This window comes from Apodemus sylvaticus, chromosome 3, assembly GCF_947179515.1.
Source record: "Apodemus sylvaticus chromosome 3, mApoSyl1.1, whole genome shotgun sequence".
NCBI classification, from domain to species: Eukaryota; Metazoa; Chordata; class Mammalia; order Rodentia; family Muridae; genus Apodemus; species Apodemus sylvaticus.
In genome coordinates, this window is record NC_067474.1 from 150038847 (window position 1) to 150060399 (window position 21553).

Here is a 21553-nt window from a genome sequence, read left to right on the forward strand (position 1 = left end):
TGCTCAAGGCCCTGGGTTCAGTCTGCAGTACTTCTGTCACTACAACCAGCTAAAAATGAGACTCTACATGCAGGCTGAAGACAAGGCTAGAGAGAAAGGTGGACAGGCAAGGCTGGAACTGCAGGGCTTCTTAGTTTAATTGGAGAATTTGGACGTTATCCTAAGAATAATAAGAGCCTTGAAAAGATTTCAGATAGGGTTGGAAATGTAATGCTCTCTTTTTAGTGTCAAGTAAGTACTTGCTGGTTGTTAACTGAGTTTAGCTTTTTCATTTCTGTGCTATACTGGTTGAGTCTCCACACTCAGTTTTGAACAGAAGATAGAAAATTAACACTAAAATCCAAATGGAGGGGCTGGCAAGATAGCTCAGTGGCTAAGTGCACTTGATGCTCTTATAGAGGACTAGAGTTCACTTCTTATCTCCTGCTGGGCTGTAACACCATAGCTGCTTGTAGCTCCAGTTCCAGGGGATCCAGTTCCCTCTTCTGGCCTTACACTTACCCTCACAGGCATACACACTCACAGAGATATATACATAACTAAAAACATCTAAAAAGAAAAATTTAATCCACATGAAAACAGTAGTCAGATTCCTGAACTTTTGTAATTCAGAATAGTAGAAATTTATAGATGGAAATGCTAAAGTTTTATATCTGTGTTAGTTCTTTTCCTATTTCCAGGATAAAATATCCTGATTTTTTTTTTTTTTTAAAAAGTTAAGGGAGAAAGGATTATTCTGGCTTACACTTAGAATGTTCCCATTATGGTGAAGAAGACAAGGCTGGTCACATTGAACCTACAGACCTAATCCTGGGGAATGGTTCCACTCACTTCTAGTGTGGGTCTTTCCCCTTCAATTAACATAATCAAGACAGTCCCTCACAGGTCTGCGTGGAGATTTGTTGCATGCCAAATTGTCATCAAGTTGACAAATCAACATTAACTATTATAGTTTCCTCTTAAAGGATTTTGTGAAAAGTTCAGTATAAAGTAGTAAAAAGGGAGTGTGTTGAAAATGTCAGTTGAGGATAGGCCGCTCTGTTCTGTTTTGTTTTTGTATGGGGTCCTCACTATGTTTCCTAGGCTGGTCTTAAGCGTCTTAGTTTAAAAAATCCCCTTGCTTTAGACTTCTGAGTAACTGGAACTATAGAAATGCTACCATGCCCAATTGTGGTGTTTTAAAATTTTTGTATTATTGAACCTGGTATGGTAGCACACACCTATAATCCAATACTTGGGAGGCAGAGGCTGGTGGATCTCTGTTAGTTTGAGGCCAGCTTGGTCTACAGAGTGAGTTCCAGGGCAGCCAGGACCACACAGAGAGACTCTGTCCCGCAAAATAAAAACTTAACAAACATCATTATTGCAATGTTATATATCATATATCACTTCTTTACATTATACAATTTGATGGTTTTAAGCATATTAACAATGCTATATTGCTTTTAAAGCACCATGTAGACACATGGTGTCATTTGTCTTCCAGTAACTGTTAAGTTAGTATAAATCCTTAAATTCTTTATCCTTTCTATTACTGAACATATGAAATTTGTTGAGTTCCTAATCCCCCAACTAGTGTAAAAATAGGTAAGGCGTTTGCTGTGCCACTGGGGAAATGACCAAAGAGACTTGTTCCCTCCAGTTTTGGAGAATGTGGAAGCACGTAGGCTAGGGAGAGATGGGAAAGAATCTGGAAAGCCTAGAGGAGAGAAAAGAGTTGTATGGTGAGATGGGGCAGTGATGGATGGGAAGCAGTTTGATGGTAGAAAGTTCTCCCAAGCATTGCTGTTCTGGAAGAGCTGTGCACAGGCGCCATCTGGTGGCTCAGACCATGTAGTGCAGCCAGTGCTCCTGAAGGCATTTGTTATTTAAGCTTCAGTTGCAGTTGAATTGTTGGGAGTCAGTTTTACTATAAGATGGCTTTTCTCTTACAAGTTAGCCTGTGTTCCTTCCCTCCTTTCCCCTGGCTTTGAATCTGATCTTACAAGGCTCCATTATTCAATGTCCTCATTGTTGCTGTCATCTACCATGTCTCTGCCCCTAATTTCAAATCCTGATTCTGTCGCTGTTTCCAACACTATCCTGTTAATTAGTGCTGAACCCCTGCCACCCTGCCTATGTGGTACTGGAGATGGAACACCAGGCTTCACATAGCTGGACAAAATGCCTTATAACTGAGACATCTCCTCAGCCCTACTGGTGTTGTGCTGGCAATACTTGTGACATCATTGTCATGACAGATCCATCTGTGTTAGTCTTACTTGACAGCCAATCATTGCCTTTTGGAAGCTTCCATGACACTACGTGCTGTGCACTCTTGTGATTTTCCACTTGCCTCACAGATGATTTGTCCCCTTTGCTATTTTTATCCCTGTGAGTATTGGGGTTCATACCATTGATGTCTTGTTTCCTCTGTGCTCACTCACTTCCTTTGCAATGTCGATATTTTTCTAAGCCATCTGTTTTTGTTAACTCATAGATTTATATTGTAAGAATACCTCTCTCCTGAGCTCTGTCCATGCTTGTGTGTTTATGGGCTCTATTGTCATTGGATGACCTTTAATCCCTCACAAATAATGTTTTAAACTTATCTTCCTTTTCCTACTGTTTCACCTATACTCATTGATATAAATATTTCAAGGCTCCACCTCAGTATCTTGGCAGTCTATCTTAATCAATTCTAACCCCTCAACTAGTCTAGCTAGTTTGGCTACTAGCCAAAATCCCAATAATACTTGCAATTTGGGACTTCCATATTTCTGCTAAACTCTCAAGAATTTTTTCCTCCTTACTCATCCTGACTGATCTCTCCCTGCTTCCCCTGGCTGGCAGAAATCCCTGTTTTGCCCAGACATTGGGTAATTGGTGTTTATTGACAAGGCAGAGATTAAATGGTAAGAATTGTTTACATAAACTTGATACAGGAGATTCTTGATAGGAGCATTACAATGCCATGTCTGGATCAAAATAAGATATGAGGGTGGAGAAGTCAGCATTTGAATAACACTAGGATAACCTTTACACAGTGCATTATGTCTATATTCCACCTTTTTTGTCTAATAAAAGACAAATATTAAATGACTCATTTATAATAATCTATATACAGTGATAACAATTATTATAACCTATCAGGTAAGATTCACATTATGTCTAGTCCATAAGTATTTGACAATTTTGTAGAAAATATTCTGTTGTCTGTCCTATCTTGGTGAGTTTAGAGTTTTGTACCTAAATCATTTTCTATCATAACTTGTATTATTACATCTTAGAAGCATCTTCTAAGACATAAAACATTTTCTTTAATCCTATATAATTTAAGATTAATTGTGAAACTTTATCTAGTCTTTTCCCCCATCAGAGACCTGAAAAGGAATAAATATTACCTGAGTATGTAGGAAGTGCAGGCAAGCAGCTTCTGAAGCTATAGAAATGACAGAGGAGCAGATTGTCTGGGAAGTCCCCCAGAAATTCTCTAGGAGATTCTGTCTTTAGCCTTCTGGCTCAGAATATCTGATAGACCTTTTGTGAAGCAGGAAGTATGAAAGACTGCTTAGCCTATCTTGGCAGAGCTTGGCAGTCAACTTCCCTGTGTCCTGTTTGTTCTTTCTGGACAGCATTTTGTCTGCAGATGAAACATGGGCAGCTTTCTGCCCAGTGGCAGTTTGTCACATTTAAGATGAACTCCATATGGAGGTTCTTTGATGTTCTTTTATCTTTTTTGAAGTGGATTAGGGGTACTTCCAGGAGCATATCTTTCTCATTGTTGGAAGACATCTTTTAATAATGAAACAACCTTAAATGCCATATTCTGTGGATTTCTAAGGTTTTTGAAGACCATCTATCTATTATATCTCTGAATTGTCAACCATTGTTTATTTTATTTACTATTTGAATAACTGTGAAAACATCTTATTGTAATTAACTAAGCTCATATCTAATATGACCATGGGTTTGATTGCCTGACTTTTAATTCATATTAATCATTCTAAACAGTTTGTAATAGCAGGCTTAAAAAGACTAGAACTTACATTGTATCTTTAAGAGTTATATTGGTTAAAAACAACAACAAAAAGAATTATATTGGTACAGTATCCCAAATGTTGAAAGCATATATGTGTATCAAAAAACTTTAAATTTGTATAAATATGCAAAATGTTATACCAGTGTAACAAAATATAACCTTGATTTTTATATCAATATACAAAGATCTATACTAATGTAAGATTATGGCTAAAAAATGTTTTTTGGTTTAAAAGTAGATTCAATGATCTACCCCTTTTTTCCTATTATTCTTATAATATTTCTATATCCCCTCTTTCCCTTTTCACTCTTTCTTCTCCCCTGTTTTCCCCCAACCATAGATAGGAGAGAAAAAAGAATAGAGGAAAGAAAAAGAATGAGAAAAAGAAATCCCTGAATCTAAACACAATATTTTGTTTCCTCTCTGTCCAAGACCATAACTATTGTAACCATCCCTCCTTTTTTATTTAAAGATTTATTTATTTTCTGGGTATGGGTGTACCGTAGCTGTCTTTAGACACACCAGAAGAGGGCATCGGATCCAATTACAGATGGTTGTGAGCCACCATGTGGTTACTGAGAATTGAACTCAGGACTTCTGGAAGAGCCAAGAGTGCTCTTAACCACTGAGCCATCTGTCCAGCCCCAGCCATCCCTCTTTTAATGATAACTAACAGCCAACACCCATTGAAGGACCAAAAATCACCCACCCTCACCTCTTGGGAATGGGGCCTGGTTCTCTTTATAATTTGCTTCCTCCTGATTTTAGAAATAGTATTCCTTTTGGGGGCCAAAGAAAATTGTGAAAATGGTTAGTCTTAAGCTAGCTGTCACCTCATTGTACATAAGAATGGGCATTGTTGGTCAAAGTCTACAACTGATCAATGTGTAAATTGAGATATAGGTCATGCTTCCATCACAGCAGATAAATTACAGTGGTGACAATGAGACCTGTAACATTTGTGAAGGAAAACAAAAACAAAGCTAGCATATCACATTTGTTGTTTAGTCTCTGTATGTTGGAAAAGTGCAGGCTTAAACGAAGTTCTGATTGAAACAGTCTGAAAGGGTGGACCAAGTAAGCAGGATGTTTTGGAGTTGTCCTGAAAGCAAGTCTTTAGAGAAAACAGCATTGAGGTAGTCTGAGGTGGGATCAGGCAGGGAGTTGGCCTGAGCATCTCAGAATCCCCAAGGGTGAATCTTGTTAGGTTTAACCTTATTGATATCTGTAAATATATAAACTCTCACAAGTAATACATAGTTCTGTGTTAATGTATTTATGGAATATGCAAGGTGCACAAATCAGTTAATGAAAATTCTTTGTTCTTGTTTGAATAGGTGAAAGACATCTATCTTTATAAGTTGATATGAATTGTATAACCAAACTGTAATAGAAAATTTATCTATGTCAGTTGAAAGGCTGGCATAAGTCCTAATGACTTTGTAGCCAAAGGATTATTGTCTAAAGCAAGTCCAAGTTCTGGCTGGAGGCATTTTTATGTCTCAGAATCTCATAGCTGTTCCCATATGGAGGGATCATCAAATTATGTTACCTGTCCTGTTTGGTTTTCTTGATTTCTTTCTTCCTGTCTGCAGCCAAGATCTTCAGGGATGCTCCATGGTCATAGCTGATTATTATCAATTTGGATGGAATCCATAGTTTTCCTTCTGTGTGCAGACATGGGCATACCCTCTTTCTTTCCCTCCATTTAGATGTTAAGACACCCCTAATACATACAGGCTGATTTAGTTCCGTTTTCCCCATAGTCCATTGTCTCTAAGCAGCTGTTTTTTATTCATTAGCATTCAAAAATTTTAAGGTCAGTAAAGCATTATGTAATTTATGACTGAAGGTCTTTGTTACCCCTTTCTGTTTGTTAAGCATTTCTTTTAAAGTATGATTGAATATCTCCACAACTGCTTGTCCCATAGAATTATGTGGTATATCTGTAATATGTTTGATATTATATAAAAAAATTTTTACATAAAAAAGTTTTATATAATATGTAAAATATATATAATATGTAGATTATATAATATGTAAAAAAATGGTTTCATTTTACTAGAGACATATGCTAGAGCAGGCTGTCCTGGAACTCACTCTGTAGACCAGGCTGGCCTGGAACTCAGAAATCTGCCTGCCTCTGCCTTCCAAGTGCTGGGATTAAAGATGTGTGCTACCACTGCCTGGTAAGAATTTTTGGGAAAGGGAGAACCTGGAATCAAACTTTGGTCCTTTGGAACTGTAGTTGGTGCTCTTAACTGCTGAGCTACAGCTACAGCACTGTCAGTATTAATTTGTACAGGCATTTCCATAATTGCCATAACATCTAATAGATGTGTAATTACCAAATCAGCCTTTCAGAAGTTAAAGCAGTTGCCCATTGAAATCTTGAATATCTATCTATGGTATGGTGCACATATTTTAATTTTGCAAGTTCTGCAAAATAAAACATATCCATTTGCCAAATTTCATTTCTCTGGTTAGCTTTTAGGTTACTCCCAGTAGGTAATGAAGTTTGATTATATAAAGAACAAGTATAGGACATTTTTTAAAAATAGTTTCCTTGGCTTGTTGCCAAATGATAGAAAAATCTCTTTAAGCTTTTGTTGTTCACATGGTAGTTTTTAATGAAATATTGAGGCTTCTTGCATATTTCCTATTAATAGTTGATCAGTTTTATCATTATCTTGTGCTAAAGGACCTGGTAGACCCATATAGGATCTGATATGTGTTATATACAATGAATGATTTCCATTTTTGATTACTTTGTTGTATTTGAATAAATAGTGAAGTTAATTCTGAATCATCCTGATTTAATTCAACAGTTTTTATATGCACACAACTCTTTCTGCATATTGAGACTTAGTCACTATATTAAGAGATTCTGAAAAGTCTAATAATACCATAATTCTGATTTTTTAACTGAATCATAAGGACTCTCAACCATTTTAATATTTTTGTCCTGATTTATAACCTGTGTTTTCTGATTTATTTGCATCAGTATAGAATGTAGGGTCTCTAGAAATTGGCGTCCCCTTTATTATACAAGGGAGAGTCCAATTAGTTGCTTTTATAAGTTGAAGTCTCCTGCTTTTGGGTGTTTGTTGTTAATATCTTCCCCCAAATTACTTCAAGCTCTTTGCCAGTGTTCATCTTGTGCCCATAATGAGGCAATCTCAGTATTAGTGAATGGTATCAAAATCCCAGATGCTTCTATTCTAGCTAATTGACAAAGTCTCATTTTTCTTTTTAGAATAATTCAGAAATCTTTTCTGTATGTTTTTAATTTTTTATTCCATTTGTGAGCTAAAAATATCCATTCTAAAATATAATCTTCTCTGCATAAGAATTCCTATGGGAGAATCCTAGCACTTGGGAGGCAGAGGCAGGCGGATTTCTGAGTTTGAGGTCAGCCTGGTCTATAGAGTGAGTTCCAGGACAGCCAGGGCTACACAGAGAAACCCTGTCTTGGAGGGGAAAAAAAAAAAAAAAAAAAAAACTCAAAAAACCAAAACAAAAGAATTCCTATGGGAGAATGAGTAGAAGGCAAGATAACTAAATTACAGATCGTCTTTGGGTCAGTATGACCTGTATGTGCATCTTCTAGTTTCTTTTCTACCAGAGTCAATTCCCTTTCAGCTTCAGCTGTTAAGTTTCTTGGACTATTTAATTTTTTATCACCTTGTAAAGTTTGAAATAAATCACTTAACTTTTGAGTTGTCAGGCCAGCTGTTGGCTGTAGCCAGTTAATATCACCAACAATTTTTGAAAATCAGTAAGAGTTCTTAATTGGTCTCTCCTGATTTGTATCTTTTGTGGTTGAATTTTCTGTAGACTTATCTTATGTCCTAGATAAATAATAGAATACCCTCTATATTTTTTTTTCAGGAGCAATTTGTAATCTTCAATAAAGCAAAAAAATTTTTTGTTTTATTAAATATTCTTTCTAAGTATCTCCATTTGAATCAGCCAGCAACATATCATCCATATAATGGTAAATTATGGATTGAGGAAATGGCTTAAGAATTATTTTGAATGGCTGTTGTACAAAATATTGGCACAAAGTAGGACTGTTCAATATTCCTTGAGGCAAGACCAAGATATTCTTCTATTGGACAACTGTTATTATAAGTAGGTATTGAGAAAATAAACCTTTCCTTATATTGTTCTTGTAATGGAATTGCGAAAACGCAATGGTTTAATCATTATAATAGGCCATTCTTTAGGTAATAAGGAAGGCAGCAAGATCCTAGACTGTAAAGAAGCCATTGGCTGAATGATTTTGTTAATTGCTCTCAGATTTGTCAATATTTTCCATTTGCCACATTTCTTTTTAATCACAAGTACAGGAGAGATCCAAGGGCTGGTGGACTCTTCTATATGTTGAGAATCCAGCTGTTCTTGTATAGTTGTTCTAGTTGTTCTAGTACTTGTAATTTTTCTTTTGTCATAGGCCATTGTTCTATCTTAATTGATGGTCCATGAACTACCTTAGTGTCAAGGGTATTTGTGTTCTGTTAGCAGTCTGTCTCCCACTGTAGAGTCAGCTGCTGTTGTCTTGTTTATGGACAATTTGGACAGTCCATGACTGTTCTTGATAAAAATTTTTAATAATTTCATCAAAACACTTCCTATTTTAGGGCTTGCTCCTGAAGGTTGGAGGAATGATTAACTCCTGTCTTCCATTGTTGCAATAGATCTCTTCCCCATAAATTTATGACTATATCAACCACATTTGGCCTTAAATTTTCCTATTTGACCTTTTGGCTCTATACATGTACGCCATTTAATACTTTCTTTTATTTGGGATAAATTTCTAACTCATTGAAATTGGATATCTATCTCTTGAAGAGTCCAGTCTGGAAGGTAAGATTTTGGAGAGATTAAGTTTACATCAGTATCAGCCATTCTGTTAATTTTTTTAAAGACTTATTTATTTATTATATGTACATACACTGTAGCTGTCTTCAGACACCAGAAGAGGGCATCAGATATCATTACAGATGGTTGTGAGCCACCATATGAATGCTGGGGTTTGAACTCAGGACCTTTGGAAGAGCAGTCGGTGCAGCCCCTCATTCCGTTAATTTTAATATTATCTATAAACACCTTTAGTTTTAGCCTCTGATCATCTATAGAAGTTTGCCAAAATATTTGTTTCTTGGCTTCTTTTGTTTCCTTGTTTTATCTATTGAAGTTGTTTTGACATTGATATCTAGGTTTTTAATATCTATTTTTAGAGCAGTGTTGTTTAATTAACTGTTCTGTGGATGAGATTTCTGCTGTTGCTTTGAATTTGGTATTGGGGCCTGAAAGAGGCCTCCCTGGGTGTGTTTTGATCTATGTTGTTATCTAATGAATGTTGTTAACTTACATTCATTAGTCTAATGTTGGTCTTTGCCAAATCTTTTGCACATACCAGAAAGCATAGGCTCTCTTTTGGACTCAGTTTGGTTTTCTTTATAATTTCTTTTGAAATAACTTTGTTTACCACAATTTAGACATTTGCAAGTTTGGATTTTCATACAACCCCTGGGAATAGGTTTTCTCAAGAGAATGAGATAATACCAATCATATTCCTCATCCATTCATCAATAGGTGCTGATCATGCAACAACAACAACAACAACAACAACAACAGTCTAATCACCTCTTTAAATTCAGCATTAGCATTTAAGAAAGCCAAAAATTCAATTAGAGCTTCTAACTAGTAGGTCTGATATCTTTCTATCTATAGCTGAAGTTAATCTTTGTAAAAAGTCAACAAGTGTTTCTTTTGGACCTTATATAACCTTATATAACCTGAATAAATGGCTCAGGTCTTTTTCCTGTTTCTTCAACCTTGTCCCAGGCATTTAAGGCTGCTATGTGACATAAATGCCAAGGTTTCTTTGTCATATAAAGCTTGCACCTCTACCTCAGCATATTGACCTTCGCCTAGCAGCTGGGCTTTAGAAATATTGATACCTGTACTGGCTAGTTTTGTGTGTCAACTTGATACGGGCTGGAGTTATCACAGAGAAAGGAGCTTTAGTTGGGGAAGTGCCTCCATGAGATCCAGCTGTGGGGCATTTTCTCAATTAGTGATCAAGGAGGGAGGGCCACTTGTGGGTGGTACCACCTTTGGGCTGGTGCTCTTGGGTTTTATAAGAGAGCAGGCTGAGCAAGCCAGGGGAAGCAAGCCAGTAAGAAACATCCCTCCATGGCCTCTGCATCAGCTCCTGCTTCCTGACCTGCTTGAGTTCCAGTCCTGACTTCCTTTAGTGATAAACTGTAACATGGAAGTGTAGGCTCAATAAACCCTTTCCTCCCCAACTTGTTTCTTGGTCAAGATGTTTGTGCAGGAATAGAAACCCTGACTAAGACAATACCTCTGGCTCTGTTTCTCTGTGCTGTCTCTCTAGCCTCTTTTCTCCACCATGAAAGCTATTGTAACTGTGGCCCAGGATCTAATATTGATTATTATTGTTTCTCTCTCTCTCTCTCTCTCTCTCTCTCTCTCTCTCACACACACACACACACATACACACACACACACACTCCCTAACTCCCTACCTACTGAGTAAATGTGTATTTAGGGTTGACCACTTGGAATTAGCAGCCATCAGTTGCCTGTAGCTGTTCATGTGAGGCTTGGGCTTTGTAAAACATTCCCCCACCTCTGTTGGGACATCATCTGATGGCATAAATTGTTCAGACTGTCTTGGCAGCCTCACTGTTGAGAAGTCATGGGCACAGCTCATTGTCGTACATAGAAGACACTGTCTCACAGCAGACCTCAATCTTTTGGCTCTTACAATCTTCCTACCTTCTTCTCTTTGGTGTTGTTCCAAGTTTATCTTTCAAATTTTAGAAAGTTGTATTTTTTCTTTCAAAATATGTCTATTTTCAGTCATCTTCTGTTACTGATTTGTTTGATTTCTTTGTGGACTAATTTAAGACTTCTTTTAGAATTATTAAAGTAGGGCCTGGTGAGATGGCTCAGTGGGTAAGAGCACTGATTGCTCTTCCAAAGGTCCTGAGTTCAAATCCCAGCAACCACATGGTGGCTCACAACTATATGTAATGAGGTCTGATGCCCTCTTCTGGTGTGTCTGAAGACAGCTACAGTGTACTCACATATAATAATAAATCTTTGTGCCGGAGCAAGTGGGGCCGGAGTGAGCTGGGCTGGAGAGAGCAGAGGTCTTGAGTTCAATTCCCAGTAACCACATGATGATTCACAACCATCTGTACAGCTATAGTGTACTCATATACTTAAATAAATCTTTAAAAAAACCTAATTGTTAAGATAAGTGTTTGTTTCTTTTTCTGTTGGTGTGATAAAATAGATAAAATACCTTGCTAAATAAACTCAACTCAAGGGAGAAAGGGTTTATTTCAGCTTACTGTTTAAGGGCACAGTCCATCAAAGTGGCAGGCATCTTAAGCATCTGGTCCCGTCACAAACACAGCCAGGAGCAGAGAGCACTGAATGCACACTGCTGCTTACCCTCTCTTCTCCATTTATATAGGACAGGATCCATGTCAAGAAAGGGGCCACACACAGCAGGCAGCAATGAACATAGTCACCTTTCCTACCCCATGCTCAGGACCCATCTCCCAGGGAACGGTAGGTTCTGCCCAGTAGACAGTTAATACCAGCCATCACAGTTGCATTACAGTCTCGGACATGAGCTTGAGAACATATCTTCTGCTGGTGCTGGCATATACTGTGCATATGGCTCTGTCCAGTTCACTATGGTGCTCATGAGTTCATTAGGTTAAATCATTTGGTTTGGTGGTTTAGGGGGTATAAAACTCTAGCTTGACAGTTTACATAAGTATTACCATGTCTTTTGTCTTCTACTTGCCAGTTAAGGTTCAATTCCTGTTTCTTCAAAGAGTGTTGCTATGATTTGAATGTTTGTGTGCCCCACAAAACTCATGTTCAAGTTCAATCCCCACAATATAATTAAGAGGTGATTAGGCTTGCCACCCACACAGAATTAGTATCTTAACCTTTTTGTCCTTCCACTTTCAAGTCCAAAGATTTAAGGTACTGTCTTAGCAGAAAGATACCTGGCAGGGAAAAACCTACCGGTGACCTGAATTTGCATTTTCCAGCTTCCATTATCTCATCTGGTCCTTATAAAGATCCAGTGTTGTAACTCTTGTCAGAACAGCTAGATGGATTGAGACAACTTTTAAAAAAAACTCCTTACCTTTATAATTGTGTTTTCTTTTGTATAACTTGTGTCTGTGAGTAGATTTAACCTTATTCTGTTTGTGGCAGGATTTTTTTTTACATAAGGTTCTTTCACCAACTTGTTTCAGATATTCTTCCCTCCTGCGGTCTGCGAACCTCCCTTCCTATCCCTCTTCCTACCTCAGGATTACTTAGTGTGTTCTTACCAAGAGCTCACCACATGTTTTCTCAAGGGCTCTGGGAAAAGAGGACGATACTCATTTTATAGCTAAGGGAGAAAGGTTTTGTTTCTAAATGAATATAGAAAGGGTGGAGATCGCGTGCGTGGTAGATGTCCTTGTGCTCTGCCATGAGGATTGTGGTTCCCTGCACTTGTACACCATGCTGTGCTTAGGTGCTGCAGTTCATTGTCAGCCATAAGGAACTGGCATGTTTTGCAGGTTTACTCAAGTTGAGTCATTAAAATTGTATGTAGCTACTATGTCCTCTACAAGGACTGCAGGTTGGAGCTCTTTCTAAAGTCATGCTTTCTGCTTTTATTCTGTAGACTGATAATGGTCTTCAGTTGCCAAAGAAGGTTGTGGATGCCAAGAGAAGGGTAACCAGTTTCTCCAGTGCAGTTGGATGCCTCTAGCAGCCCATCTTGATTGGCTGTAGACATGGCAGAATTCACTAACTACAAGGATGCAGCCTCCAACCGCCACCTCCGGTTTAAGTTACAGAGCCTGGGCCGCCGCCTCGATGAGTTAGAGGAAGCCACAAAGAACCTCCAGAAAGCTGAGGATGAGCTCCTGGACCTCCAGGACAAGGTGATCCAGGCAGAGGGCAGCAACTCCAGCATGCTGGCTGAGATAGAGGTGCTACGCCAGCGGGTACTGAAGATTGAAGGTAAAGATGAGGAAATTAAGAGAGCAGAGGACCTATGTCATATGATGAAGGAGAAACTTGAAGAGGAAGAAAACCTTACCCGAGAGCTGAAATCTGAAATTGATCGGCTTCAGAAACGGATGGCTGATTTAGAGAAGCTAGAGGAGGCTTTGAGCAGGAGTAAGAATGAATGTTCCCAGCTTTGTTTGAGCCTCAATGAAGAGAGAAATCTGACCAAGAAAATCTCTTCTGAGTTGGAGATGCTCAGAGTTAAAGTGAAAGAACTGGAATCTTCAGAGGACCGCTTGGATAAAACTGAGCAGAATTTAGTGTCAGAATTAGAAAAGCTAAAATCATTAACCCTGAGCTTTGTAAATGAGAGAAAATACTTAAATGAAAAGGAAAAAGAGAATGAGAAATTAATAAAAGAGCTTACTCAAAAGCTGGAGCAGAACAAGAAAATGAACCGAGATCACATGAGAAACGCTTCTACTTTTCTGGAAAGGAATGACCTACGGATAGAGGATGGCATTTCCTCTACACTATCATCCAAAGAGTCAAGAAGGAAGGGCAGTCTGGATTACCTAAAGCAGGTAGAGAATGAAACCAGAGACAAATCAGAAAATGAAAAGAACCGGAATCAGGAAGACAACAAAGTGAAAGACCTTAACCAAGAGATTGAGAAACTTAAGACACAAATCAAACATTTTGAATCTTTGGAAGAGGAGCTTAAGAAAATGAGGGCTAAAAACAATGACCTTCAGGATAATTACCTAACTGAAGTGAATAAAAACAGAAGCCTAGCCAGCCAGCTAGAGGAGATAAAGCTGCAAGTCAAGAAACAAAAAGAGCTGGGAAACGGGGACATTGAAGGGGAAGATGCTTTCCTTCTGGGCAGAGGCAGGCACGAGAGGACTAAGCTCAAAGGCCATGGGGGTGAGGCCTCTGTGTGCAAGCATACATCCCGGGAGCTGTCTCCTCAGCATAAGCGGGAAAGGTTCCGCAACAGGGAGTTAGCTCTCAATAACGAGCACTATTCTCTAAGCAGCAAACAGACTTCTTCGCCCATCTTCACAAACAAAAGGGCAGCAAAAGCCTCCAACATGGGAGTGGGTGCAGACAGTGGGACTCAGGAGACAAAGAGAACTGAAGACCGATTTGCACCTGGGTCCTCTCAGAGTGAAGGGAAGAAGGGTAGGGAGCAGCCGTCAGTGCTCAGCCGTTATCCCCCTGCTGCGCAGGAGCACACTAAAGCTTGGAAGGGAGCTCCCAAGCCAGGCGCGGAGAGTGGGCTTAAGGGGAAAGTAGAGAAGACAACTCGGACATTTAGTGACTCCACTCATGGATCTGTGCTCAACGATACAGTGGGGAGGGGCGACAAGACTTCTGACCACTCTGAGGCACACTGTGGGAAGAGAGCACAGGTACCTGGCCACGCTAATCAGGTAACACAGGCTGCAGAGCTGGGCTGCTCCAAGGCCGTCGGAGCTCTCTCCTCATCTCAAAGAGCCCCCTCAGAAGGACTTTCTAAGGGCAAAAAGGCTGCTAATGGCCTAGAGGCTGATGCCAATTTTTCAAATTCTAAAGCTCCTATTTTGTCAAAATATCCTTATAGTTCAAGAAGCCAAGAAAATATCCTTCAGGGCTTTTCATTGCCAAATAGAGAAGGAGTTGATCAGTCTGTAGCAGTTGTGATGGAAGACAGCAGTCAGCATGAAGCCCTGAGGTGCCGTGTCATCAAAGCCAGTGGCAGAGAGAAGCCAGACTCAGATGATGACCTGGACATAGAGTCTCTTGTTACTGCCAAGTTGGTGAATACAACTATCACTCCAGAGCCAGAGTCCAAACTACAGCCAAACTCAAGAGAAAAGGTTAAGTCCCGAGGGGGAACTAGAACTGCCTTATTTGAAAATGATAAAAATGCTGCAATAGAAAATGACTCTGTGAAACCTATCAGACCTTCCTCCAATGCTATAGAATTCCCAGATGCTAACTGTGCTGGGGTGAAAAACCAAAGGCCCTTCAGCCCTAGAGAGGCCCTGCGGTCTAGAGCAATTATAAAACCCGTTATCATTGATAAGGATGTGAAAAAAATCATGGGTGGATCTGGAACTGAAGTTGTATTGGAGAAGCAGAAATCCACCTCTAAACCTGTGACAAGCAAAGTGACAAGCAGTATTACCATCTACCCCTCTGACAGCAGTGGACCTAGAGCCGTCCCAGGGGAGGCCCCAAGGGAGAGGCATACATCTACCAGCAACATCCAGGTGGGGCCCCCAGAGCTCACAGCAGTAGGCAACCATGTCAACTCCCCTCTCGAGCTCTCTATTCATAAACATGACATCACCTTGCAGCTCCCAGAAGCTGAAAGGGCGGGAGATGGGTCTCCAAAGAATAGAGCAGAGACGCTGGTCTCTCGGAGCAGCATTCTAATCAAGCCATCAGATTCTGTGGAGAAGAATAGTCATGTGCCCCCAGCCGAGACAATCAGGTGGAAAAGTCATAGTGCCTCCTCAGAGGTGGCCTCTTCAGACACCAGACACATCACTGTACGGAATGCCTGGAAGAGTAAGAGAGACTTGAAATGTTCAGAAGACCCCCCAACTCGAATAGGTAGAAACATGGAAGCTACTAATGCCTATACACAGAGGTCTTCCACAGACTTCTTAGAACTTGAACAGCCCAGGTCACACCTGTCTGAACAGGGTACTCGAAAGGTAGGGAATTCAGGGGATGCTCCTGAGCTCTCCTCAAGACGGACCCAAAGTAGCCTCACTGCATCAGAGGTACTCATCCGCAGGAATCGGATGGGAGATGCTGTCACTGCTGCCTCCTGGAACCACTCATCAAGCTTGGTGAGTCACTTTCCTTCCCTCAGCCTTGATCTGTTTGACCAAGGACTTAGGGAACCCAGAAGGTTGGGAGATGCTGAATCTCAGGTAGGTTTGGGAGAAAGCAGCATGACTTCCAGAACCTCTCATCTGGTTTGTCTTCTTCATTTTACTCTCATACAGAGGGGAGGCAAACAGAAAGTGGCATTTATTCCCTGGTTTGCCTGAGATTTCAAGAGCAGTGAGCAGGAAGCTCTTAGGTACCTGTAGTATGGCAGTGAACAGGTTCTTTCTGTCCTGCTGCCTCACTTGGTCAGGAGGCCTCTGTGGGCAGCTGACAGATAGGGAGAATGAGGCCTGACCCTAGATCTGCTTTATAAACTTCATACCCAAGTGTCACTTTGTTCTGTTCTAGATAGGCCTGATGCATTGTATTCTCTGTCTGAGACTAGTTCAGTATGGCTCATTAAAGAACAGATGAGCCGGGCAGTGGTGGCGCACGCCTTTAATCCCAGCACTCTGGGAGGCAGAGGCAGGTGGATTTCTGAGTTCAAAGCCAGCCTGGTCTACAGAGTGAGTTCCAGGACAGCCAGGGCTACACAAAGAAACCCTGTCTCAGAAAATATCAAACACACACACACACACACACACACACACACACACACACACACAAAACAAAAAGAACAGATGAATATAGAAACAACTGACTTGAGAACCAGAGTGAAAACAGTCTGAAGAAGGCTCTTGGAGTGTCTTGGACCAGGAACCTATGACCATGAAAATGTCTGCCTTTAGACTCACTGCTAGTACCTTTATAATTTTACATTAGCCGGGCAGTGGTGGCACACACCTGTAATCCCTAGCATTCTAGGAGGCAGAGGCAGGCGAATTTCTGAGTTCAAGGCCAGCCTGGTCTACAGAGTGAGTTCCAGGACAGCCAGGGCTACACAGAGAAACCCTGTCTCGAAGAAACCAAATCCAAAAAAAAAATTTTTTTTTTTTTACATTAAGTTCCATTTATTTAGTGTGTATGGGTATTTTGTCTGCATGTATGTCTGTGCACCAAGTGTGTGCCTGGTACCCACAGAGGCCAGTACACTGTTAGAACTCTGGTAGTGGAGTTATAGATGGTTGTGAGTTGCCTTGTGGGTGCTGGGAATCAAACCCAGATCTTCTAGAAGTGTAGTCAGTACTCTTAAACCACCAAGCCATCTCTCTAGCCCACAGTCGTACTTATTTTAAAAGGCAGGTAACTGGGTTAACTGGGCAAACATGTCAATCTTTTAGGCGCTTAACTCTTAGGTTCACCCAGTATGCAGGGCGGGCCTCACTCTTCACTGTGAATAATAAAGTGAAGGCCCAACAAATGCTTTATTGAACGGTCATCCAGATGCATAAAATAAAAAGAGATCAGACTGGAACCTACAATTCCTCTGTAGACCCAGCGCCCCTCTACCCTAATCACATGCCTTTTCTGCTCATACTCATTATTCTTTGACAAAGAATATTAGCAAGGCAGAATTCCAAGAGTGCAGAAAGAGATGGATATCTAGGGTCTTGAAAATTTGGCTCTCTCAGTTTCCAGGGAGACCCAAGCCAAGGGACAGAATGATATAAGGGGAAGGCATGTGCTTCTTCATAGATCCTGTGTAAGAAGCCAGGAGCTGCCTCATTCAGCACAGTCTTGCCGTGCAGCAAGGAAGAAGTTTCACACATGCCTCTTGGGGTCTGCTCTCATATTTCTGTTCTAAGCTCTAGACTGTAAACTGGCTTCTGTTCAGTTATGAGTCTTTAAAAAAAAAAGATTTATTTTGTTTATATGAGTTCATTGTAGCTGTTTTTAATGCACACCAGAAGAGGGCCTCAGATTCATAACATGGTTGTGAGCCACCATGTGGGTGCTGGGAATTGAACTCAGGACCTTTGGAAGAGCAGCCAGTGCTCTTACCACTGAAGCCATCTCTTCAGCCCCAGTTATAAGTCTCTTGGTCTCCTCAGTTCTTTATTTCAAGGGGTTTCATACTGATTCCTGCTCTCCCCACCCCCACTCTCCAAGAATATCTTTGCAGTTACTGTGTAATGTGTGTCTGCCAGGTTAGAGAACTTCCCAGGGTGGAAGGGGAGGGTGTCTCTCTCCTCCCTGTACTCTTGCAGCTCACTTTTACTTGTTACTCATTGGCACAGGAGGAAGGGGAGGACGGCACATTTGTTATCAGCAGGCGAATACACAACCCGCTGGAGCCTTCTGAACTGCCTGGGAAGCAGGGCCTGCCCGAGCCTGAGCGAGTGTGGACTGAGGAGCAGCTCCACCCAGCAAAGCCTTATGCTGAGGAAGACTGAGCCAGCTAGGTGAAGTCTGCTGCTGCTTCTCTCCTCTTGCTTCTCAGCTCCTCCCCAATCCCTGGTCTGTGAAGGACCCAGGGCCTTAACCAGGCTAGACACAACGGCCTCGGCTGGGAGACTTGTAGAGAGCCAGGCTATGGCTCAGGTAATTTTTGCCAGTTGTCCAGACAGATGAGAGACTACAAATCAGTCACTCAGGCCCAGTTTCCCCTGATGCATGAGTAGTTCTCTCTCTTATCTCTGTCCCCAAGGTAGCATGAACCTTTCTCTGATCCCCAAATGGGAATTTACAGAAACCCACTACCATATAGAGGTAGCCAAAAGCTCTCACCTCTGCTCCATGGTGAGCAGTCTGTATATCAAAGCCAGCCCCTTTTGCTCTTTGATGCCCTGCTTTGTCCCTCACTGTATCCAGTCGGCTCTTTGTTTGCCCTAAGGACATCCCCACCCCACCAAGAACACATGAAGAATTATCAGCTATCATTCCCATCCTAAGAGGCTTACATTCCTTTGTCTTTGAGTTCGTGAGAATTTGGAACCAAATAAGGGTCTGCTGCCCCTAAGTAATCCTGGGGCCATCCTTATGTTGAAGCTCCCCTGACCTGACTTTTGGATAACCAGTTTCTTGGGGGCAAAGCAGGATACCAAACGGAATGACATCATCCTCTGACGCCAGCTTTCAGCTCACCTTCCAAAGGCATCAGAAACAGATCTTGTACATCTCCTTTCCTGGGTACCAACACTGCTGCTGGCATCACCTTTGCTCTCTGGGGGCTGGAAACTTCAGCCGACTTCACCATTCTCCTCTTGGGAAATCCCTACACTGAGCCCACGGACCTGGCACACTGCCTTTTAGGAAGTGCCCAGCAAATGGGAAAGCAAAAAGAATTCCTTTAGTCACTCCACAAGCAATAGCTCCATTAAAGGCATGGACAGACTGCTCCCTCCTGCTCCTCCATCCCCTGTGGAGGAGGCCTTGCACTTTACCATGCTGACTGCTGATGCAAAAGCAAGCCCTTGGTGTCTACGAGTAGACCATTTCAGAGATTTCATTGGAGGAAAGCCAATACCTGCCTGTTGAGGGCCTCAGATTTATGCAGTTGAAAGTGCATTAAGCCTTTTAGGAAGGCAGATAGACTTTTATCTCCTTACACTGACCAAGTGGGAAAGGTGAGAACTGCTTGTCACTGAATTTTCTGAAGCATTGTTTCAATCCAAAGGGACCCTCCTTGGCTACCTTTGTGAAGTAGATGTCATTGCCTTATCACTAGACGAGGAATTTGGAAAGCCACTTTCCCCCATCCCTCCTGGCTTTGTCACTCCTTGCTGTGATCTTTGGCAAGCCTTGAAGCCTCAGTTTTCTGTCTTTAAAATGAGTTCTTTGTTGGTTCGTTTGTTGCGTGCATGTGTACCCATGTGTCTGTCACCTGCAGATGCATGCTGGGGATTGAACATAGGACCTGGTGTGCTAGGCAAGTGTCCTGCCACTGCTGCTTCCCAGCTCAAAATGAGTTCTACGGAGTGGATGACCTCTAAGGCCTTAACTTTGGTGTTCTACACTTGTTTCACCCATCAGTGTGAGCTGACTCTTGGTTTTGGAAGGTGATGTCCACGAGTCTGGGGAACATTTCTTTCTGCCTTCAGTTGTCTTCTGGGTCTTCTTTCTCTTTTCCTCATGTTTCTGTCATGGGGATGAGTAAGGCCTGTTTTCAGTCATGAGGTAAAGGGATTGGATTGGGTGGTCTCAGGTTTATGTGGCACTTTCCCAGTGCCACATTTCCTGGCTTTCAAGCTAGGTGCTTTTTATAACGTAAGTCTGTTTGATTCCTGTTCCTGTGCCTTTCCTGTGAATTTCCTGGCCACAGGGAAGACACAGGGCATCCTCAGGAGGACTGAGTAGTCTCCCTTCACCCTTTTCTTAGCACACACACACTGGCACTTATCTGCCCTTGTCTGCATCAGACTCAGCCATCCTGCCAGGGTGTGGGGAGATCTACCAGGTTTTGTTTGTTTGCTCCCCCAACCCCCCAAGAGACAGGACTGACTAGCACTTCTGTTTTAATGGAGTGTCGATAACCTGAGGGCATTGCCAGGTGTCTTGCCTCCAAATCCCAACTTGATATACAACTAAGAAAGTGTTTTCATGATCTGTTCCTGCTGCTGCTTTTGGGTTAATGGCCAGAAACTCCTTAATTCAAGGCTGCAACCTCCCACTTGCAGTGCCCTCTGACACTTTCCTGTACCAGCTGGCAGCCCTGAGAGTTAAAAGGAAACAGACCCCTGTGGTGGTGGTTCACCGAAGAGTATAGGAAATTAAGTCTGTGGCTCTTCTCTACTGATAAAAATAGAGGGGCACCAAGCCCTGCCTCAAAAGATCTCAATAATTTTTGTCTTTGGGTGTTGAGCCTTGGATTCTGGTGCTGTAGCTCCTGGTGCCAAAGTCTGGATCTTTCCACATTTTAGCAGCACCAACACCTGCTGCTATTTGAAATGTTCTGTGGAAAATGAACAGCTGTGGGCTGCCATTTTGGAAATCTGAGTGCAATAGCATTTGATTGTAACAATTATTTCAGGATATTTTGTTTCTTTAGTCTGCACACTTTGTATTTCTGCCATAAAGTAGATTTTATTTTTAAATATCTTCAGCATTGCAAACATTTATACTAAGCAAATGGAGGCTAGAGGGTTCAAGTTCCCCTGGGCTTCATTCATATGAATGGCTAGACTGGCTTCTAATTCCAAGGTTGAAAGGCACATCACTTCTGAAAACAACAAGATGTAACCTTTGGGCCCAAGCCAGAAGCTGCAGGAAGCCTCCACATAGGAGACTGGTAGTCAAACCATTGTCTAATCAAGCCAAATATTCCCACCAAAAGACTCACTTTTATGACAGTGCTTCTTCTCTACAGTTTGGGTAGATGCTAAATTGAGCCAGTAGGTCAGGAGTCTATCAAAGTACAGGAACCTGGTCCTAGATATGCTGGGCTGGAGGATGAAGAGCTGGCTAAATGCCAGGAGCTGGTATCTTCCACCAGCTGCTGTTACTGGCTACTCTGGTATTGAAGCAATCAGAATAGGCTGCATGGTGGCAGGCAAGGAAGCTGTGCCAACTCTGGGTGGCAGTGAAACCGTTCAGCTGAGTTGAAGGGATTTGTGTGGGGCCAAGGCTACAGGCAAGCTTGCACACCAGCCATCCCTCTCAAGTGGCAGGGGCCGGTGCCTAGAGCAATAGTGGATTTCTTGTCCTGGGCTGTTAGTTGTTTAAATTTAATGGGTCAGTAAAGGAACAGGGACGCAGAGG

At 41.5% G+C, this 21553-nt stretch overlaps 1 protein-coding gene and 1 non-coding gene across 5 annotated transcripts in view; both read left to right on the forward strand.

Moving 5' to 3' along the window:
* The window catches only part of Luzp1 (leucine zipper protein 1), a 90921-nt gene extending 69807 nt beyond the window's left edge, over positions 1–21114 (forward strand). For 3 of the 4 annotated variants that reach the window (XM_052177787.1, XM_052177786.1, XM_052177785.1), the window contains 2 exons: positions 12759–15933; positions 18094–21114. In XM_052177787.1, the coding sequence (XP_052033747.1) occupies positions 12871–15933; positions 18094–18249 (3219 nt within the window). In that variant the 5' untranslated portion in view covers positions 12759–12870 and the 3' untranslated portion in view covers positions 18250–21114. Of the gene's footprint in view, positions 1–11542; positions 11636–12758; positions 15934–18093 lie in introns of those variants that run through there. The other variant, XM_052177788.1, reaches the window with a different exon arrangement.
* On the forward strand, positions 4852–4982 carry LOC127681898 (small nucleolar RNA SNORA1). The gene has a single exon (XR_007977241.1). It is a non-coding gene; the product is annotated as a small nucleolar RNA SNORA1 (small nucleolar RNA).
* Positions 21115–21553: the final 439 nt, after the last annotated feature.